This window comes from Melospiza melodia, chromosome 11 (assembly GCF_035770615.1).
Source record: "Melospiza melodia melodia isolate bMelMel2 chromosome 11, bMelMel2.pri, whole genome shotgun sequence".
NCBI classification, from domain to species: domain Eukaryota; kingdom Metazoa; phylum Chordata; class Aves; order Passeriformes; family Passerellidae; genus Melospiza; species Melospiza melodia.
The window spans coordinates 2,044,212-2,061,966 of NC_086204.1; the positions used below are offsets into that span (position 1 = coordinate 2,044,212).

Below are 17,755 nucleotides of genomic sequence, written 5' to 3' on the forward strand. Positions count from 1 at the left end.
ACAGTAAAGGTTTTTAAATTATCTTCCTTTTTTTGAAAATATCTTGGAAAACATGGTTCAGCAAGGACTCCTGTGAGATGGATGCACAGCTGTTCAGAGTGGGACACCCCTTCAGGTCATGTTCAGTATTTTGTATTACTGGTGGGATGACAGAATGGAGTGTGTTTATAAAGTTGGTGTTTGGCAAATACAAGCAAGAATATGAAAGGTACTGGTGGGGAGAACTGGAATTCAAATTGCTTGCAAAAGAAGAAAAATATCCCCAAAGTAAGAAGCAATTCATCTGGGATGTGATTTTTTTCTGTATTTTATCTGGTATTTGAGAAAAAGGTTGGGTTTCAGAAAAGGACCTGGTGCTCACAGTGAATCTTTGACAGAGCAAAACTCACTGATGTCAGGCTGTTGTGAAATACAGAAGTAAACTTTGTACAAGATACCCCACAGAAATGCAGTCCTACAACATTCTGCTTTTCCTCAGTCCTGGGAAGGAGAGAGCTCTGGTGAGAGCTCTGCCTCTGCAAAATTAGGAAAAAATGCCTGGAGGAGGGCTGTGTGAGGGCTTGGATCTATAGAAAACATCATCATAGACACCAAAAATGGTTGAAAGAACAGAGGGAAATTCCTTCTACAAACAAAACCTTCCAAGGTTGTGGAAGATTATTGCATCCAAAAGAATGCTTTTCCTCCTCTGGTACAGGTGTCTGCCCTTCTAATGAACTATTTCACTGTTCCTAAGAGTGTGACTTGCTATCTTTGGTAGTTACTTTATCAGATCTGCCCTGTTTTCCATGTTTAATATCTTCTGCTATGATATTCTTGTCGTTCTCTGCATTGCCAGGATTTTTTGTTTTAGCTTCAGGAAATGCCAGGGTACTTCTGTTTCTTAGAGCCTTTCTGCTTGAAGGTTAGCTGTGGAATAACTCAGTTTTGAGTATTTCATCTTCAGTTTGTTACAAAAGCTCCAGACATGGCAAAGCAGAAGAGGGATTGTAGGTTGGGTAGGACAAGGGCTTTTGATACTTCCTCTCTTTTCAAGGAAGCACCATTGAATAAGATTTGCCATGGTCTAGATTCACTGAACTGCATTTACTTTGTTCAGGAAAAGCTGTCCATCATCAAAGAAAAGGTGAAGTACTTTGGCTGCTGATGTTTATTTGCAGGTTTTTAAAACGCCCTCTTGAAATCACTCTTTTGGAAAGAGTTCTGAGGCTTTGGGAGATGCTTTATTGAAGGTAAAAAGTGTTGTTGCTTGAGTGATACCTCCCCAAGGGGCAGTAATAGCAGATACTCCTCCTGTGCTGCCTACATTTAAAATGTTTGCTACAGGCCTACAATTTAATGAACCACTTTTTGGAACACTTTCAATCCCTTTTGAGTACTCTGCACTGGATACTGCCACCAACTTGGAGCAGCTCTGCTTGAAATCAGTTTGGGAGCAGTTCTGAATCCAGGGCTCCGATCCTGGTGAATTCCTGACCTCAAGTAACAGATTATTCTGTACAGAGTAAAATCTTTGGGCTTTGTAAGCTCTTGGGCTCAGCCTGATGTGGATCAAGGATGTTTTCCAAAACATCCCTGATGTACTCCTAAGGGGCTGATCCTTGTCATTGGCTCTCTTTAGCTTAGAGACAAATTTATGAACTATCTCAAGTGTTTATAGAATTTAAATAGTTTGAGAATAGCAATGGCTGTTTAGTGCTCATGACAATATATTATTGTGCTAGATTAAATCATAAAGGCTGACAGAGATATAACTGAGAAGAAAAAGGATTTTAAAAGATGAAATCACATTTTAAAGATGTGATACCATACCTCTAGTTTGGATGATTTGTCTAATTTAATCATAACTGAAGAGATAATTAATCACTTGTGGATGCACTGAAGGAGCTATGCTCTGGTAGCCTTTTAATTTTATGTTATCCAAGGTGCTTTTAATGAGTCTGGGGAAAAAAAAAAAGACTTATTTTACATGCAAGGACTGTTTTAATTTTGTATCTAATTGTTCTTTCTCTTAATGTAACTTCAGTTTTATACCAAAAATCCATGTCTGAAACTAGATGTCAGTCAGGATCACTTTTTCTTGCCTAGCTTTATGTTCATTCCCACAAAACCATAAATAAAACATTTTCCCAGTGTTCTTCTGAGCATGAAAGCTGGAAAGTGAAGATTGCATTAAAGCATGTGCTTCTGCAGCCTGGCTGAAGGCATCACTGCCAAGGGCAGGCTGAGGGCTGAAAGGAGCAGAACAAAGCTCTGCTTGTCCCTTGGAATTCTTATTCCAGGTTAGGAACCACCCTGGAGTTCATTCCTTCAGCCCTGCTGGCACCACAGATGGCACCAGGAGCAAGGAGATTTGATGAACATGAACCCAGCTAAAAAGGAGCAAACATTTTTATGTGGATTGCTTTGAAGCCTTGTCAGGTAGTGAATTTATTAATGAATGTAGAGTGGGAAAAAGAGAAAAACCTTCCTTGGCTACTGAGTCAACTGATCACAGCTGGGCACCAAGTATTAATTACTGGATTTAGAAATAATCTCCTGAGAAAATCATGATGATCCACTGGGAGAAAAAAATAACTAAGAAGAATATGTATGTTTTATGCCAGGAGCTGTGCATGAAGAGGTGGGATAAAATATGAACCACTTGCCAGCTCTTTTTTTTCATTAGGTATCTATTTGCCAGCCTTGAGATGACAAATTTTACAAATGTAAGTTCTCAACTGAGATATTTTCTTTTGTGCATCATGTTATTTTTATTTTTGAAATATTTGAATATTCCCTGCTTTGTTTCTTTAATAAATGGTGGATAATGAAACAAAACTACCATTCATTATCATTTTGCTGCTGGAGCTGAAAAAAGGATATAAAATAAGGTGCTTATTTTTAGGTACTCTCTTGTTTTTAAAAGAAATAATGTATTTTTTTCTGAACAAGGGTGAGTTTCCCTGTTGCTCCCACACTGAATCTGGAGGGATTATGATATTGTAGGACAGACAGGTGGGTATTTGATGTTTTCCCCTGCACTCTGTCCTTTTTTTCTGTCAGTTTGCTTTAACTATTTATTGTAGTTTTGACTATTGTTATTTTTTTAACAGCTCTGTCATTAATAATAACAAAGTGACTTCTGGGGAGCCAGCTTCAGTACTGACACATAAGGTCCTCTTTTAATGCATATTCTCACCTTTGGTGTTCTCAGCTGCTGTTCTTTGGGTACCAAGCAAGCTCTTTGCACTGGGCATCTGGGCTTGTTACCAAGGAACATTTTCTGGGGAAGAAACTTCTGAAGGGAGCTTTGGGATCAGGCCTCCAGTGCAGGGTGAAATGAACTGGAATGTGCACAAATCTTTTCAGCCTTTCCCCAGTCCTACAGCTCTGACCTGCTGGGGGCAGGACATGAGCTGGTGTCTGGAATTGCTGTTTTTGTCATCATTTCTGATGGCAGCCTCGCTGTGTAGATAGACCTTTGTGTTCTGCTTTAAAGGAAGAAACTCCAGTTTTAAAATCCTGCGACGTGCTTTTGGTTATGCAGGCAACCAAAAAGGTTGCAATGATTAGTATCAGTATTTGGATTCAAAAGTCAAAACAGGGACTAAGTGTCAAGTTTGGGTTTAACAAATTTTCTGATTCCTCTTCGATGCTCTTCTAAGGTAAAACAGCAGCTTGTTTGAGATTAAAGGCTTGGGAATTATTTGTGTTGTCCCACTTCAGCAAAATCACAGCTATTTCTATGGACATTTCTGCCAACTTGTAAACATGATTCATATTTAGACTACAGGACACTTTTAGGAAATTAGGAGCTGTGTTAAAAACATTACAGTGTTTTTAAGTGATCTTATTTTCATTTTGAACTTGTAAAAATTTACAGAATTCCTTTACTAAATTTGTATGTAAAATGGAATCAAAGTTTTTGAAGCAAATGCTAAAAATCTTTCCTGTTACAGAATTTGAATTACTTTTCCATTTAGGATGTATTACAGGCAAATGAGATCAGATGAAAACTCAATCTCATTCTTAATTTGTTCCCTATTCTATTACTGTAAATGGCAGCTAATTGAAAGATTCAATTGTTCCAGAAGATGATGTGCTGAAGATAGGAGCAATAAATCATATCCAGTCAACTTGACTTTTAACTGAGCCGTTTTTGTTGAGGGCTGGTTTTCATCTGTGCAGTCACAATAATGCTTTTCTGATAGCCATGATGACCAACTTTTGTGCCCACACATCTGAAGAACACTGGGGGCTTGAAAGTGGGTGTGCAAGTCAATGAGCCTGTGAAATACAGAGTTGTTGTTGGTATTCTTGACAGAGTATGCTGAATTTCTACACTGCAAAGGGAAGAAATTTACTGATTTTGATGAAGTTCGTCAGGAAATTGAAGTTGAAACAGATAGAGTAACAGGAATGAACAAAGGCATTTCTTCAGTTCCTATTAATTTAAGAATATATTCTCCACATGGTAGGTAAAATCATTCTATTTTACATTTATGTCATATAAACATATTATGTAGCTCATCACCTTTTGTATCTGCTCTTATTGCCTGATCTGGGCTGGAAAAGGTTTGAGGCTGAGTTAGTAAAGGCCAGTAATGGGACTTGTAATAAAACTTCTTTTTGGCACTCTCCAGAGGAATTCCCTGATCTAGAAAGTCTCTGTGTATCCCTGCCTTACTGAAAAGTTATTGCTTGCTGTCACTAAAATTATATTCAGACAGTAACAGTGTTTGAAGTTGCTTTCTGGTGAAGACCCCCTGTATATATCAAAGTGGGTTCCTCTGGCTGCCATCTGCCCAGCTTAATGAAGACAATCTATAGAAAATGTTTTCCATTGAAATTGTCTCTGATATAGGACAAAAGTAGTGTGTTTGACTGAAGCATGATTTTTCTAGCTGCAGAGAAGCTTAACTAAATCCCCTGCCTCAAAGCTTGTTTGTTGAACATGCTGACTCCAGGAGAAAGGGAGAATTTCCTACCTGTTGCTTTTGCTTTGCTTTATTAGGATCAATCTTTTAGTTCAGCCATGGTTGTCTACATTAACCAGACTCCAACTACACTTCTGGTATTTCCTTCCTAGGAATTGCATTTTTGTCATTTAGCTAAAGGATGCCTGCTTACCCCAAGCCAATATGCCCTTTGTTGGCACTGTGGCCCTTACTAGGGAAATCATACCAAAGCAAACCAGGTTTTCTTAATAGATTAATATTTTAATCTTTCTGACTTTTCTGAAGATGTTACAGGTTAAAAAAAAAACAACAAAGAAACCTCCCAAACCAGCAATATGTCCCCAAGCCCCTTAATAATAGTTTTGCTATGTAAGCTAGGCTAACTATTGATTGTTTTTTTGGAATTTCTTAATTAGAGACATGATTGAAAACATGGTCAGAGACACTATTTTAATAAATAATCCAAACAATTGTTTTGGTTTATTTGGAGGATGCAATGAGAGTGATCTGTTGCCTGTGCTCCTGTTGTTGGACTAAGCTCAGAAAACCATGTTAATTTGTCTTAGAGCCCTCAAGGATATTTGATATAAGTATCAATTTATACCAGTTGCAGTATTTTAAATATTAACATTAAATAGTACTAATAAATCCAAATATGTAAGACCAATGGGGGAACAAGTCTTTGCAGATTGTCAGACATTTTATTTGAAATGTTGACAACTGCTGACCTATTAATCTGCCTGTGCAGGTAGTTCTGTGGGGTTTTATGTGACCAAAACTTGTGTGCAGCCATGGCTGTGTTGTCCCCTTTGCCATGTGTGGTGTTCTAACCAGTTTATGATCCATCTTGTCCATGTAGTCTTAAGCCTGACCCTTATTGATTTGCCGGGAATCACTAAAGTGCCAGTGGGGGATCAGCCTCCAGACATTGAGCAGCAGATCAGAGACATGATAATGCAGTTCATCTCCAGAGAGAACTGCCTCATCCTGGCTGTGACTCCAGCTAACACTGACCTGGCCAACTCAGATGCCCTGAAGCTGGCAAAGGAGGTGGACCCTCAGGGTAAGCAGGATTGAGTGTCATCGCTTCTTGTTCTCAAGTGTAACAACAGAATTGAAAACAACAGACCAATTCTTGTAGGAAATTCTATAATTTATAATATGTAATATAGATGTCTGTTTACATTCTCACACAATCTTCAGCATCACAATGTAACTGTTTGTTAGCTCAGTATTGTTTGGGTAATGTTGCTGTAAATGAGTTTTAAAATGTTGTCACTATCACTTATAAGCTAGTGGAGCAGTGCCTATCTGTGACTGTATTCACAGGGGTCTGAGGATGAGGGAAGAGACAGAGATCTGACTCCATGTTTCAGAAGGCTTGATTTATTATTTTATATGTTACATTAAAACTATACTAAAAGAATAGAAGAAAAGGTTTCATCTCAGAAGGCTAGCTAAGAATAGAATAGAATCAGAATGAATGATAACAAAGGTAGCTGTCCCAGACTCTCTGTCTGAGCCAGCTGACTGTGATTGGCCATTAATTACAAACAACCAACATGGGCCAATCCCAGATGCACCTGTTGCATTCCACAGCAGCAGATAACCATTGTTTACATTTTGTTCCTGAGGCCTGTCAGCTTCTCAGGAGGAAAAATCCTAAGGAAAGGATTTTCATGAAAAGATGTCTGCGACACTTATCTATGCATTTGTGTAGTAATGGGCAAAGTAGGGGATGGTGCTGATGGGGTTTCTGGATACTGACAGCATAAATTTTGTACAGGCATATTGTAGGGATGCTGAGCCTTGTTAAGGAGTTTTGAGGAATACATTTCAGCACTGGCAATTATGTTCCCTGCTTTTCCAGACATATCATAACTTGAGTTTGAGCTGGTTTTGTGTGATAGCTTTGAGAAGGGCACAGATATGTTGTAACATAATTGTAAGGTGTAATTGTTCTTATGACTCTAAATAATTTTACAATAACTTTTTCCTCCTGCTTCCACTCTGGTCAGGCCTTAGAACCATTGGTGTGATCACAAAATTGGATCTGATGGATGAAGGAACAGATGCAAGAGAAGTTCTAGAAAACAAACTCCTCCCTCTTCGTAGAGGTGAGAATGTTCACTTGCCTTTACTCTTTGCAGTCCAGAAAGTGCTTTGGATAAGGAGGGTGTTTGGGAGTCCTGGAGACAAATCAAAGGTTATGCTGGACTTGATGTGTTCCTTGCTTTTGCAGTTATCTATTCAGCAAACATAAAGGTGGCTGTGCTAAAAATGTCCCTTCTGGACCTGGAAAATCCTTGCTTCCTCTGGAATATGCAGTGTAGTACCAGCACATCTCATTAGCCAATATTTTTCTTCTCTGCCAGGTTCCTTGTAACAAAAAAATTGCTTTTTTTCTTTGTATATGACAGAAGCAAGCACCAGAGCTTGGTAATCTCACTGGAAACCAGTTTTGATCCTTGCCAGAAATTTTCCATGTTCTGGCAGCTACTGCCACATTTGCTCATTCTGTTAATAATATCAAGAATTTTGATTATGGTTATAATTTATTGATAATTTACTGTGTCCTCCCATGGAATAAGTTGGTCCAGCAAATGAGAAGAATTTTTTTTTGTATTTTGTTAATGTCATATCATTTATCTGCATAGACCTCTGTGTGTATTTCAATTTTATTTTGGATTTTTGTTTGTTTATTTTTGAAGTGGTTTCTTTAGGCTTCACCAGAATTTCAGATATTCTCTGTTTGAATTTGTGATCTAAAGGAAATCTATCTGCTATAGGTAAACAGAATGAACAATTTAGGCAGTGTTAAGGTTACTATTTTACTTGTAGACATGATATGAAATACCTGAATTGGAAAGTTTTGTTTGAGCTGAGACAGCCTGGTTCTATTTAAGATGAATTCACTGGTTCAGGCAATAGCTGCATTGATTTACCCATTGGTTTTGTCTTGTTTTAGGTTATATTGGTGTTGTAAACAGAAGCCAGAAGGACATTGATGGGAAGAAGGACATAAAAGCAGCTCTTCTAGCAGAAAGGAAATTCTTTCTTTCCCACCCATCCTACAGGCACATGGCAGATCGGATGGGAACACCCTATCTCCAGAAAGTTCTAAACCAGGTAAGACCTGAAACCTTTGTTTCAGCTTTGTAATGATAGGGCCAATATAAAAACTGTATTAAAATGAAATTGGTCTCTCAACCTCACTCATCCTTTCCTGCTTTCAGTGTTTTTAATTTGCACAAGGTAAAAACAAAGCTGTATATTGCATGTAGATACAAAAGCTTGCTGTGAGTTGTGGTTTCTGAATTTTGCTGGCAGTTCTGCACTTCCCTGTTCTTTAGAATACTGAATATGAACATCAAAACCAAGATTTGCTTCCCTCCCTGGAGGTATACCATCCTATTCTTCAATTGTTACATTTAACTTGTCAGTTGCCCAGTATTTTTGGTATTCCTGCAAGTCAAACTTGATACTGTTTTTGGCAGCTCACTGTCAAATTGCAGCTTTTCCTCTGGAACAGGCAAAGCCCAGGTCAGCCTAGCTTTGTCCATTTTGGACAGCAGCTGGAAACAGCTGGAATGTTCCTGGTTAAAGCAGAAAACTAAATGGCTGCTCTGATTAATTTTTTGCTGCAGTGACTTTGCAGCTGTAACTGCAAAACCAGGCTATGAAATGCTCTGAGCTTGCTCAAAAAGACTACAAATGCCATTTATTTGTGCTTCAGAGCCAAAATCTTCATCTTGATGCAAGAAATTCCTTGTACCATGAATTTCTTTCTGTGTTTAGAATTTTTGCCTTGTTTTACATCTTGAAAGTTTAATCCATATGTCTCAGTTTTGAGACTGAAACACGAGCTGCACATACCTTTCAAGTGTCTTGTGTGTCTTGACTCTTTCTATGCTATTAACTTTTTTGAGAGCTGTTTTCAAAATTTACCTACTTCAGTAGGAACTGTTGATCTTCTGTTGCTTTTACTGTGTGTAGAATGTTATATATGGGAGATCTACATAAGTTCTGTCCTCAAGATATTGGGCAACTTTTGTGTTTCAGGTAATATTTCAGTTTCTTTGTATCCACAAGGTGGTGCTCCAGGGAAACTCCAGCTGTTGATTTTGTGCTTGTCAGTCTGCTCAGCATTTCAAAATTGAGTTTATATCTTTTGGTGTATGACAGTTCAAATGTATAGCTTGTCTGGCTGGGTTGGGTGAGGGTTTGGGGCATAGAGGAGGAAGTCTGGTTTGCTTTTAGTTAAGGAATGTGTACAATACCTGAGAAAATTATGGCACAGGTAAGTCATAGGCAGTACTGTCCTAACATATTAAAACATATACATGTGTGTGTAAAAACCTGCTGTGAGTGCTCAGACTATCTTTCTTTCCCACTTTTCCTTGTGGCTGTAGCAGTTGTTGTGCTGAATAAATATGTAGGGAATTGTGAAACACCCTTCAGAAAAGCAGCAAAATGGGAGTGTGGCATCAGCACAGAGAGATGAGAGGTAATTTTAAATTACCCATGTAATATGTGTAACTTCTTCGGGTGTAAGTAAACAGGTGTGTAGTAACAGGGCTTAGTGAGTTAGAGGATGGAGGAATTTTGTATGCACCAGGAATATTGAATTGTTCTTTAAAAGTCTCCATTGCATCAGAGATCAAAAGGAACAGCGCTGGTAAACTGGCACAGGTCATGGCTGATATGGTTGGCAGTCAGAAGGAAATGATTGTGCTCCTGCTTTCATCTTTTTGACAGTATAAAAAGATTTTTATTTGCTTTTTAGCAACTTACCAATCATATCCGGGATACCCTGCCAGCCTTCAGAAGCAAACTCCAGAGCCAGCTGCTTTCTATAGAACATGAAGTAGAGGTGTACAAAAACTTCAGACCAGAAGATCCCACCAGAAAAACAAAAGCCCTGTTGCAGTGAGTGTCTTTTGTCTGCTTTTCCACTTCAAATGGGTTTGTTTTGCCTTTTTGCCCCTTCTGTCTGATTGGTTTAAACTTAAACATTAGGATAATGTTAAAGATTCTTTACACAAGCTCCAAAGATTTCTGTGTTTGATGCTCCAGAACACTTTATTTCTTCTACAATTTCAACAGAATTTTCCCTAAATTAATTTTAGTAATCCTAGAAAAGGGAGAAAACAGAACAAGGAAAAAGCATGAAGATGGGCAACAGAGATGATCAAAGGTAAAAAGCTGCTTCTGATTGTGTAGACATATTCTTCTGTCTGCCAAAAAGATGACCTCAGGCAGGGAAGAGACATTGTATTGGAAGTTTGTAAGATGAGGAGGCTGGAAGAAGAATAAAGAATGCTTCTTTTTCTAGTGTAAAAACTTGGCTGTCCAAAAGAAGCTAGAGATGGCAAGATCAAAATTAATCAAAGATGGTCGTCCTTCATATTTTGTGCACCAAAGACCCAGAGATCTTTGCTGCAGGAGTTGTCAGTAAAAGTTTGTTGTGCTTTCACAAAACAGCAAGGCAAATTCTTGGGGATTATCATCACCAGTTCTGAACTGATTTTTCACTGCTTAAGTCACTGTCTGGTTTGGATCTCATCCACAAAATAAGTCTGTCTGATGAGACTTTGATATCAGCCAGAGATGTTCATCTGGAACAGAGATTGTTCATGGAACAGAGATTGTTCATCTGACTTGGAATCAAGTGCAGGTGGAATCCCAGCCCTGTCTTGATTGTGGATTTAGCACCAGGGAGAAAGGACAATGCTGATGTTGTGGACTGAGCACCAGTTAGCAGCTGCTGCTTTGCTGCATCTGCTTCCTTCCTTCCTTGGCCTGTTTCCAGGGTGCTGCATACTTAGTACTGCCTATCTTTTCACCTGGAAGAGCTGCCATTTTGGCTCTCCCTTTTTTTTTTTCTTCAGTTGTAGCCCTCTGTGTTTATATGCAAATAAAATTTACCTATTAGAGAGGAAGCATGTGAAGGAAGAAGTGTCAAATGTACTTAGCTCTTCTCTCTTATATGCCTGTTGTCACATTCCTGCTTTGACTGATTTCTGTGCTTTTCAGCATTTTAATTTCTCTGGGATAGATGGTAAGAACAGTGGATTGTGCTATGTGTATGTTTGGGGCTGGATTCATTCTCCAACTAAAACTTTGGAATTCAGAGGGAAAAGTAATCAGCTGAACTAGAGAGGCTTTCTTGAGCCAGATGAAGACTCTGATTTACTCCTTATTTTTGTAACAACTGTGTCCAAAAGAGTAGACAGTTCCTTGAGACTTTACTCCAGAGGCAAAAACAGAGGGACATCACCTTTGACTTTTCCATGACTGGGAGAACTCTCCTGTGGGTTTCTCTGAATGCTGCTGCTGCAGAAGTCAAAGCAGAGCCAAGTAAGCTGGAGCTTGTGGTACTTACACATCACCATGTTAGTACTGGTTCTTGGGCTTGCCTTTTGGCATGGGGAAAAGAAGTTCCTTCCCAATCTCTTCTGAATTTTGCAGCAGTGGATTCACATCATGCTCTTAGACAAGGGATGCAGGGGGATGTGGATAGATAGGGATTCTGTGGATTGGCAACTTGGCTCAATCACTTGTACAGATACTTTTGGCAATTGCTAAATAGGTTTGAATAGGCAGTACTGAAATAAGAGTTGGTAGTTAATATGCTTAAATTGTTCCAGGTTTTGTTTGTTCTTTTTTCCTTTCCTCCCCTCCTTTGCCATTTAGGATGGTACAGCAGTTTTCAGTGGACTTTGAAAAAAGAATTGAAGGATCAGGAGATCAAGTTGATACACTGGAGCTTTCAGGAGGTGCCAAAATCAATCGTATTTTCCATGAACGTTTTCCCTTTGAACTTGTGAAGGTATTTATCCATCTTGCTGATGTGCTTGATTTTATTTGTGTTTCCTTATGTTCCTACTGATAGTAGTATAGCCAAGCAAAGAGCTGATTGAAAGAATATGCTTTTAACTGTGGAAGAAATTACATGAAGTTATAATTGAGACATTTGGCTTAATTTCTAGGATTGGACACTGAGACATGCTAAGAATTCTAAAATACAAGAAAGAGAATATAATTATAATCCTATTTCATAGTATTTTCTGTGCTCTCCTATTGTTTTATCACAGATGGCATCTTTCTTTGGTTAAATGGGGCAGGCAAGCAGTTACAGTTGGTCAATTTGACTTGAACAACAAGCTGGTATCTATTAAAATGAGAGTAATGGAAAATAGCCCTTTAGGTCCCTTCCAACCTAAATCATTCTATGATGGTTTGACCTAGGTAATGACCCTTTCATTTGTGACAACACTGACTTCTCTTTCGGCCAGCTGCCTTCCAAGAAACTTGAAGAAAAGCTTTATAACTTCATAACTGGGACAACTCCTCTCTTAAATTTAGTTGAAAACTGTAGAATGGGAAGGGAAGGATAAACAGATCATAATCACGGAAGTTACACCACTTTGAGAAACCAGCTTTAAAAAAAAAGTGGAGTCTTCCAAATCCCGTTTCTGGTTTATTCTGTCAACTCTTCAAAATCATTCCAGCTGTTGATATATCTGGAATGGAAGAGTATGTGATTTTCAACAATATTTACTGCTACCTGTTGCCTTAGTTCTAAAACATTTTAAAATACTTATGCATTGTTTGGTGTAATTAGAAATTACTATTTTAACAGCTAAACAGTTTGTGTTATGGTTGTAGAGGGAGAGGGGATATTTTCTGTTTTGTTGAAACCTTCCCCTGATGTGCTCTTGTGTGCTGCTGTTCCTCTAGATGGAATTCAATGAGAAGGAGCTGAGGAGAGAGATAAGTTATGCCATCAAGAACATACATGGCATCAGGCAAGTGCTCCCATGTTTTTTTGCCTGGTCTCATGGTACAGATGGAATATCTTCCCAAAGCATTGCTTACAAGCTTTGTTGTTCTCAGTTTTGGGAAATGTTTATTGTGTTACTTGATGGGTAAATTCTCAGATGGTTGACCCTGGTAGGCTGTGGTGCAGGATTTGAACTTTCCTTGCTTGATTGCTGGAGAGGTCTTGATTTATCATAGTGAAATGATAATTTTGGATGTGCTTTTATAGTTTTGTTTTTTATATAATTTATCTGGCAAGGTAGACCTTGGAAAAGAGTGTTTGAAAGATAAGCAAGGCCCATTTGTTTAGGGCTGGTTCTCTGGAGTAGCTGTTTATAGATTCATTTACTCTGCAGTGACCAACTGGAAATTCTCCATGTTGGACTCTTGAGTAACAAAACCTCATTTTCTGGTGTGAGTGGAAAGTGCAGCCATAGGATTCTGATGGATTTGCTGTGCATGGAGTGCTTGCAGCTGCCACTCATCCCTAAGGTTTGATGGCACTTCTGCTGAGGCTTTACTGCACTATAGCAATACTCCTTAGTGTTCTTGCAGTCTTCTTGAAGGAGTTTCATCTTTCAAGCATGTTTCTACTTATAGTCTTATATTCTGAGTATATTCTTATTCAGAATGATACTTCCTTTGAGAAGGAAGCAAATTTAGCTCTGTGGAAGCCTGTTTGTGTAGGGATTATTACTCAGCTCTGAAAGTGAAGATTTGAGCAATTTAGTAAAAAAAAAAATCTTCCTTGCCTGATGTTTTTATTACTGTCTTACATATTCTTTTATGTCCACAGAACAGGTTTGTTCACTCCAGATATGGCATTTGAAGCCATTGTTAAAAAACAGATCGTTAAGCTGAAAGGACCTTGCTTAAAAAGTGTGGATCTGGTGATGCAAGAGTTAATCAACACTGTCAAGAAGTGCACTAAAAAGGTAATTTGCACATAGATCTGGTAATGTAAGTAAAATGCAATGGAATAGTACATAATATAAAGGCTGTTTTGTATTTTATGGTGCTATAAGAGATTTCTGATTCAGTGACTCATTGGACAGAGTAGGACTTCCTCAGGTAATTAATTACAACTTCTGCAAAGTGCTCAGAATAATGTAATCATGGAAAAGCTCATGTTTTTGATTCTTTTGTTTTTATTCTTATGGTGAGAGGTGTTTTTGAATCAAGAGGTGCCCTCAGTTTCCTCCTTAAAACTGTGTTTTCACTTCTTAGCTGTCTGGCTGCTTTTGCACTCTCACCTGTCCATCTGCCTGTCCCACCATCCCAGAGCATGGTATCCCATAATAGCAAGCACAGGAGTGATTCTGGGATGTGAGCACAGCTATGATGAGCTTGTTGAGAAATATCCTCTTGCATTTTTTCTGAAAAAAACCCCAATTTTTTATTTCAAAGGAAATATTCCTTAAAACCCGAAAGACAAAAAACATAGCGAAGCAGACTCTCTGGTATGTTTTCAGCAGAGTTTCCAGGTTTTTTTCACTTTTGTCAAAGGCTGCAAGACTTGTCACCTAAATTAACTGTGCAGATGCTCTTCCCAGTGGTATTTGCCAAATTTATTACTGTATCTTGCTTTTTTCAGTATTGTTATGTAAAGATATTGCCGCAAGGTGGAGACTTTAAAAACAAGAAGTTTGGAAATCATTTAGAGCACCACTCTGGAATTAGGCCCAGTAGAAGAGAGAGAAACCTCACCCCAGATAGACTGTGTTTCACATGTCCAAAGTGTATTTTCTTCAGTATTCCCTGGAGGAAAGGAACAGCAGCAATCCAAGGGTTTAGGTCTCTGCAGTCCCTGAACAACAGCAAGTAAGGCTTGCTTTGTTTGCAGTGTGCTTAACTTTGAGTCCCAAGCATTTATAATATTTGCTTTCTTCCAAAGAGGAAAGCTGGAGGCTCCCCTGGTTGTATTCCACTGAAGCCTCTCTGCAGGTGTAAGTTTCTATTAATTTTCTGTTTCAGTTGGCAACATATCCAAGGTTGTGTGAGGAAACAGAAAGAATTGTTGCTGGCTACATTCGTGAAAGAGAAGAGAAAACCAAGGACCAGGTAAGAATAAATAGGAGATGTGACAGTTTGGGGAAGAAGAGCTCTTACATCCAAAGTGCAGTAGGACAGTGAAAGATTTCATTTTTTTTTAAATAGGCTGCACATTTTAGAGAAGAAAAAATTTGCTTCTTTACCACTGAGCTTTGATAGGGACTAGAATTGTTACAGAAAGGTTAAATAGTGTTGGCTTGTTCCTGTGCCAGTGTGCCAACTTGTTAGCTGGGCCACTAGAGCTGTTTGTGGGAAATCAATATTGATTAAACAGATGCACACTGGAATAGCTTATTTCTGCTTTGTTTCCAGGTGTTTTTAACATACCCATCCCATGCACCCACACCCTAATTACAGTGAGGCTCACAAACAATTGTACTGGGACCCATGAGAGAGTGAGAAGCTTTCCTTCAAGTACAAAAAAAGCTAAAAACCAAATTAAAATTCAGAGAAATTTGGTTAAAGCATTCATCACTTAGCCAAACATTCCAAATCCAGGAAACTGCAAATCTGAGATTACATGTGAGAAAATCCAGTGGAAAGGATTTGGAATTATTGTCTGGAGAGTGCAGAGTGTGACAATAGAAATATTTTGGGAAGAGGAGCTCAGCAGAACTCCTAAGCTGTTCTGGACTCCTGGCTCCCTAGGCCTGTCCCTGTGCAAGTTAGGGAGCTGTGCAGCACCTCCTGCTGCTTTAATCTGTGCTGCAAATGTAGTCATAAAATAATTCAGCAAAAAATTATTAGCTGGGCTTGTACTTGCAGGGAGTTGTAGTCAGAACACTGTTATCTCAAAATTTTGGAGAAAATACAAGTTGTTTAAAATAATTGAGTTTTATTTTCCTGTTCTTCATTGTATGCACATACCTGATTATTTCTCAGAACAAAGAGCAAAATATGGGCTTTCTGTAAATGCCAAAAATTGACCAAATAGGTTATTGTCACATTCACATCATTATTTATGATGTTAGCAGTTATCCTTCAGAGGTAAGAGATGGAGCAAAAATATAGTGGGGATTAGAGTCTAAGTGGGGCATTTAATATCTTCTGGGAATGGTGAGGAATTTGGGAGTGATGCTGTATTTGAGGAACTGTGCAGAAATAAGGTTGAAGAGATGAAATGCCACCATTTGATAACAATAGGTTCCTTCCTTGCTCCCTCTGGTAAATGGAAGTCTGAAAAGACAGGGGTGAAGTGCAGTCTCCTGCATATTCCAGAGCCTCTTGGAGGGTGGGAGGGAATTTTTTGCAGATATCTTAGCAAGTTCTTTGCTGAGTTAGATTGTCAGGGCAAATCAAATTCTCTGTGGGCTGCTGAAAGACTGACAAGTGATAAGTACACAAATCATTGTGTTATTTTGTTGATAGCCCATCTCTCAATGCAGGTGTGCACATAGAATGGCTGGGCTGGACATTTTCTGGATCAGGACTGGATTATTTATCACTTCTTTTTGTAGTACATAAAGTGTGGAAGTGTATGGATTTTAGGTTTAAGGTTTAGGTTCCTTGCTGCTTGGCTGGAATGCTGCAGATAGGCAGAATTTGCTTAACTTGCAAAATGCAGAGCTGGAATCTATCTGTTCTCTCTGCCTGTGTATGATTGATCTTAATGGAATGGACAAGGGCCAAGAAGGTGAAAAATGAGGTCTGTTAGGAAAAAAAGTAGGAAGAAGGAATAGAACTTCTGTAGTCTAACTTATTAAATAAGCACAGAAACAGAAGCAGTGGAATTTAGAAAATATTGCTTTTGGCTTGAACAGTTATGAAAACAATATTCAGTAATGCAGAGACTCAAGAGTTCTGTTTTTTTCTTCCTTCCTTTTCTTCAATCTCTTTCTTCCACCTTACCCATCCTGTTTTGGTCTCCTGTCTCCCATAATAGATGCTGCTGCTCATTGATATCCAGGTTTCTTATATCAACACCAACCATGAAGACTTCATTGGCTTTGCAAAGTAAGTACATGGAAAATTCGTTGTAAAAACACTGCCGGGCTTTTTTGTTTATTTGCTTGGCATTTTTTTTATGCTCAGAACACAATTCCTGAAGTATGTCAGTGAAGATCCAGGCTGCAGAGTCCCAGACATGCAGGACCATGCTCTTTCTCAATAGCCACAATGTTGAAGTCTGTCCCAGTTGCAGGGGAGTCTTCACCCAGTTCACAAGCCTGGTTTCACTGAAGCTGGAGCTTTATGTCTTAGTCTGGAGTCACACACATTTCAGGACACAGAAATGGATATTGGTGGTCTTTTCACATTGTTATTGATGCATACTTTGGGAGCTGTGATTCTGTGTGAAACAGTTTTGCTCAGAATAATGGATGTCACTGAATTCTAAGTGTGCCTGCTGTTTGGCTGCAGAGAATAATAGTAGCAGAATGCCCTGCAGGGCCTGGTTTGACGTTCTCCTCGCTTAATTGAAAGGCTGTGAGAATATTTTCCAGAATGTTCTCCCTCAGTTTCCAGCAATTTGTGCCTCAGGGACTTCAGACCAACATTTTGACACTAGTAAAAACATAGAAGATGTCTTCACTCTTTGAAGAATAAATGTTCCTTCAGACACATTCATGCTGTATTTACCATAACAGGTTTGGGCTGTGTGAGATGCTGGCAGCAAATTTGGGCACCACAGTAGTATTTGACTGTGGCCAATTGTAGTTAGCACTGTGAAGGAAGGTGCACATCTTTGGCAGTGTGCCTTGAAGGTTTAAAATATGGAGTTCAGTGAGCTGAGAGGGGAGAAAGCAAAGGCAGGCACTGTGTATGTGTTTGGTTTGAGCAACTTTCTCTAGAGTTGTTTGTGGGTCCTAGATATTGTTATCAGTTCTCTTGACAAATAACAGGATGTTGTAGGAATGGTGGCTGGCCTTCTAGAGGTCAAGATAACAACCTGCCTGCTATTTACTACTCTTCATCCTTTTCTGACAGGAAAAAGGCTGCTA

At 38.9% G+C, this 17,755-nt stretch overlaps 1 protein-coding gene across 3 annotated transcripts in view; it reads left to right on the forward strand.

The window, feature by feature from the left end:
- The window catches only part of DNM3 (dynamin 3), a 172,567-nt gene that overhangs the window by 20,691 nt on the left and 134,121 nt on the right, over positions 1–17,755 (forward strand). For all 3 annotated transcript variants that reach the window (XM_063165270.1, XM_063165271.1, XM_063165272.1), the window contains exons 3-12: positions 4,307–4,456; positions 5,800–6,003; positions 6,959–7,057; positions 7,909–8,069; positions 9,727–9,869; positions 11,637–11,772; positions 12,684–12,751; positions 13,561–13,699; positions 14,739–14,825; positions 16,699–16,769. In XM_063165270.1, coding sequence (XP_063021340.1) covers positions 4,307–4,456; positions 5,800–6,003; positions 6,959–7,057; positions 7,909–8,069; positions 9,727–9,869; positions 11,637–11,772; positions 12,684–12,751; positions 13,561–13,699; positions 14,739–14,825; positions 16,699–16,769 — 1,258 coding nt within the window. The remainder of the gene's footprint in view (positions 1–4,306; positions 4,457–5,799; positions 6,004–6,958; positions 7,058–7,908; positions 8,070–9,726; positions 9,870–11,636; positions 11,773–12,683; positions 12,752–13,560; positions 13,700–14,738; positions 14,826–16,698; positions 16,770–17,755) is intronic.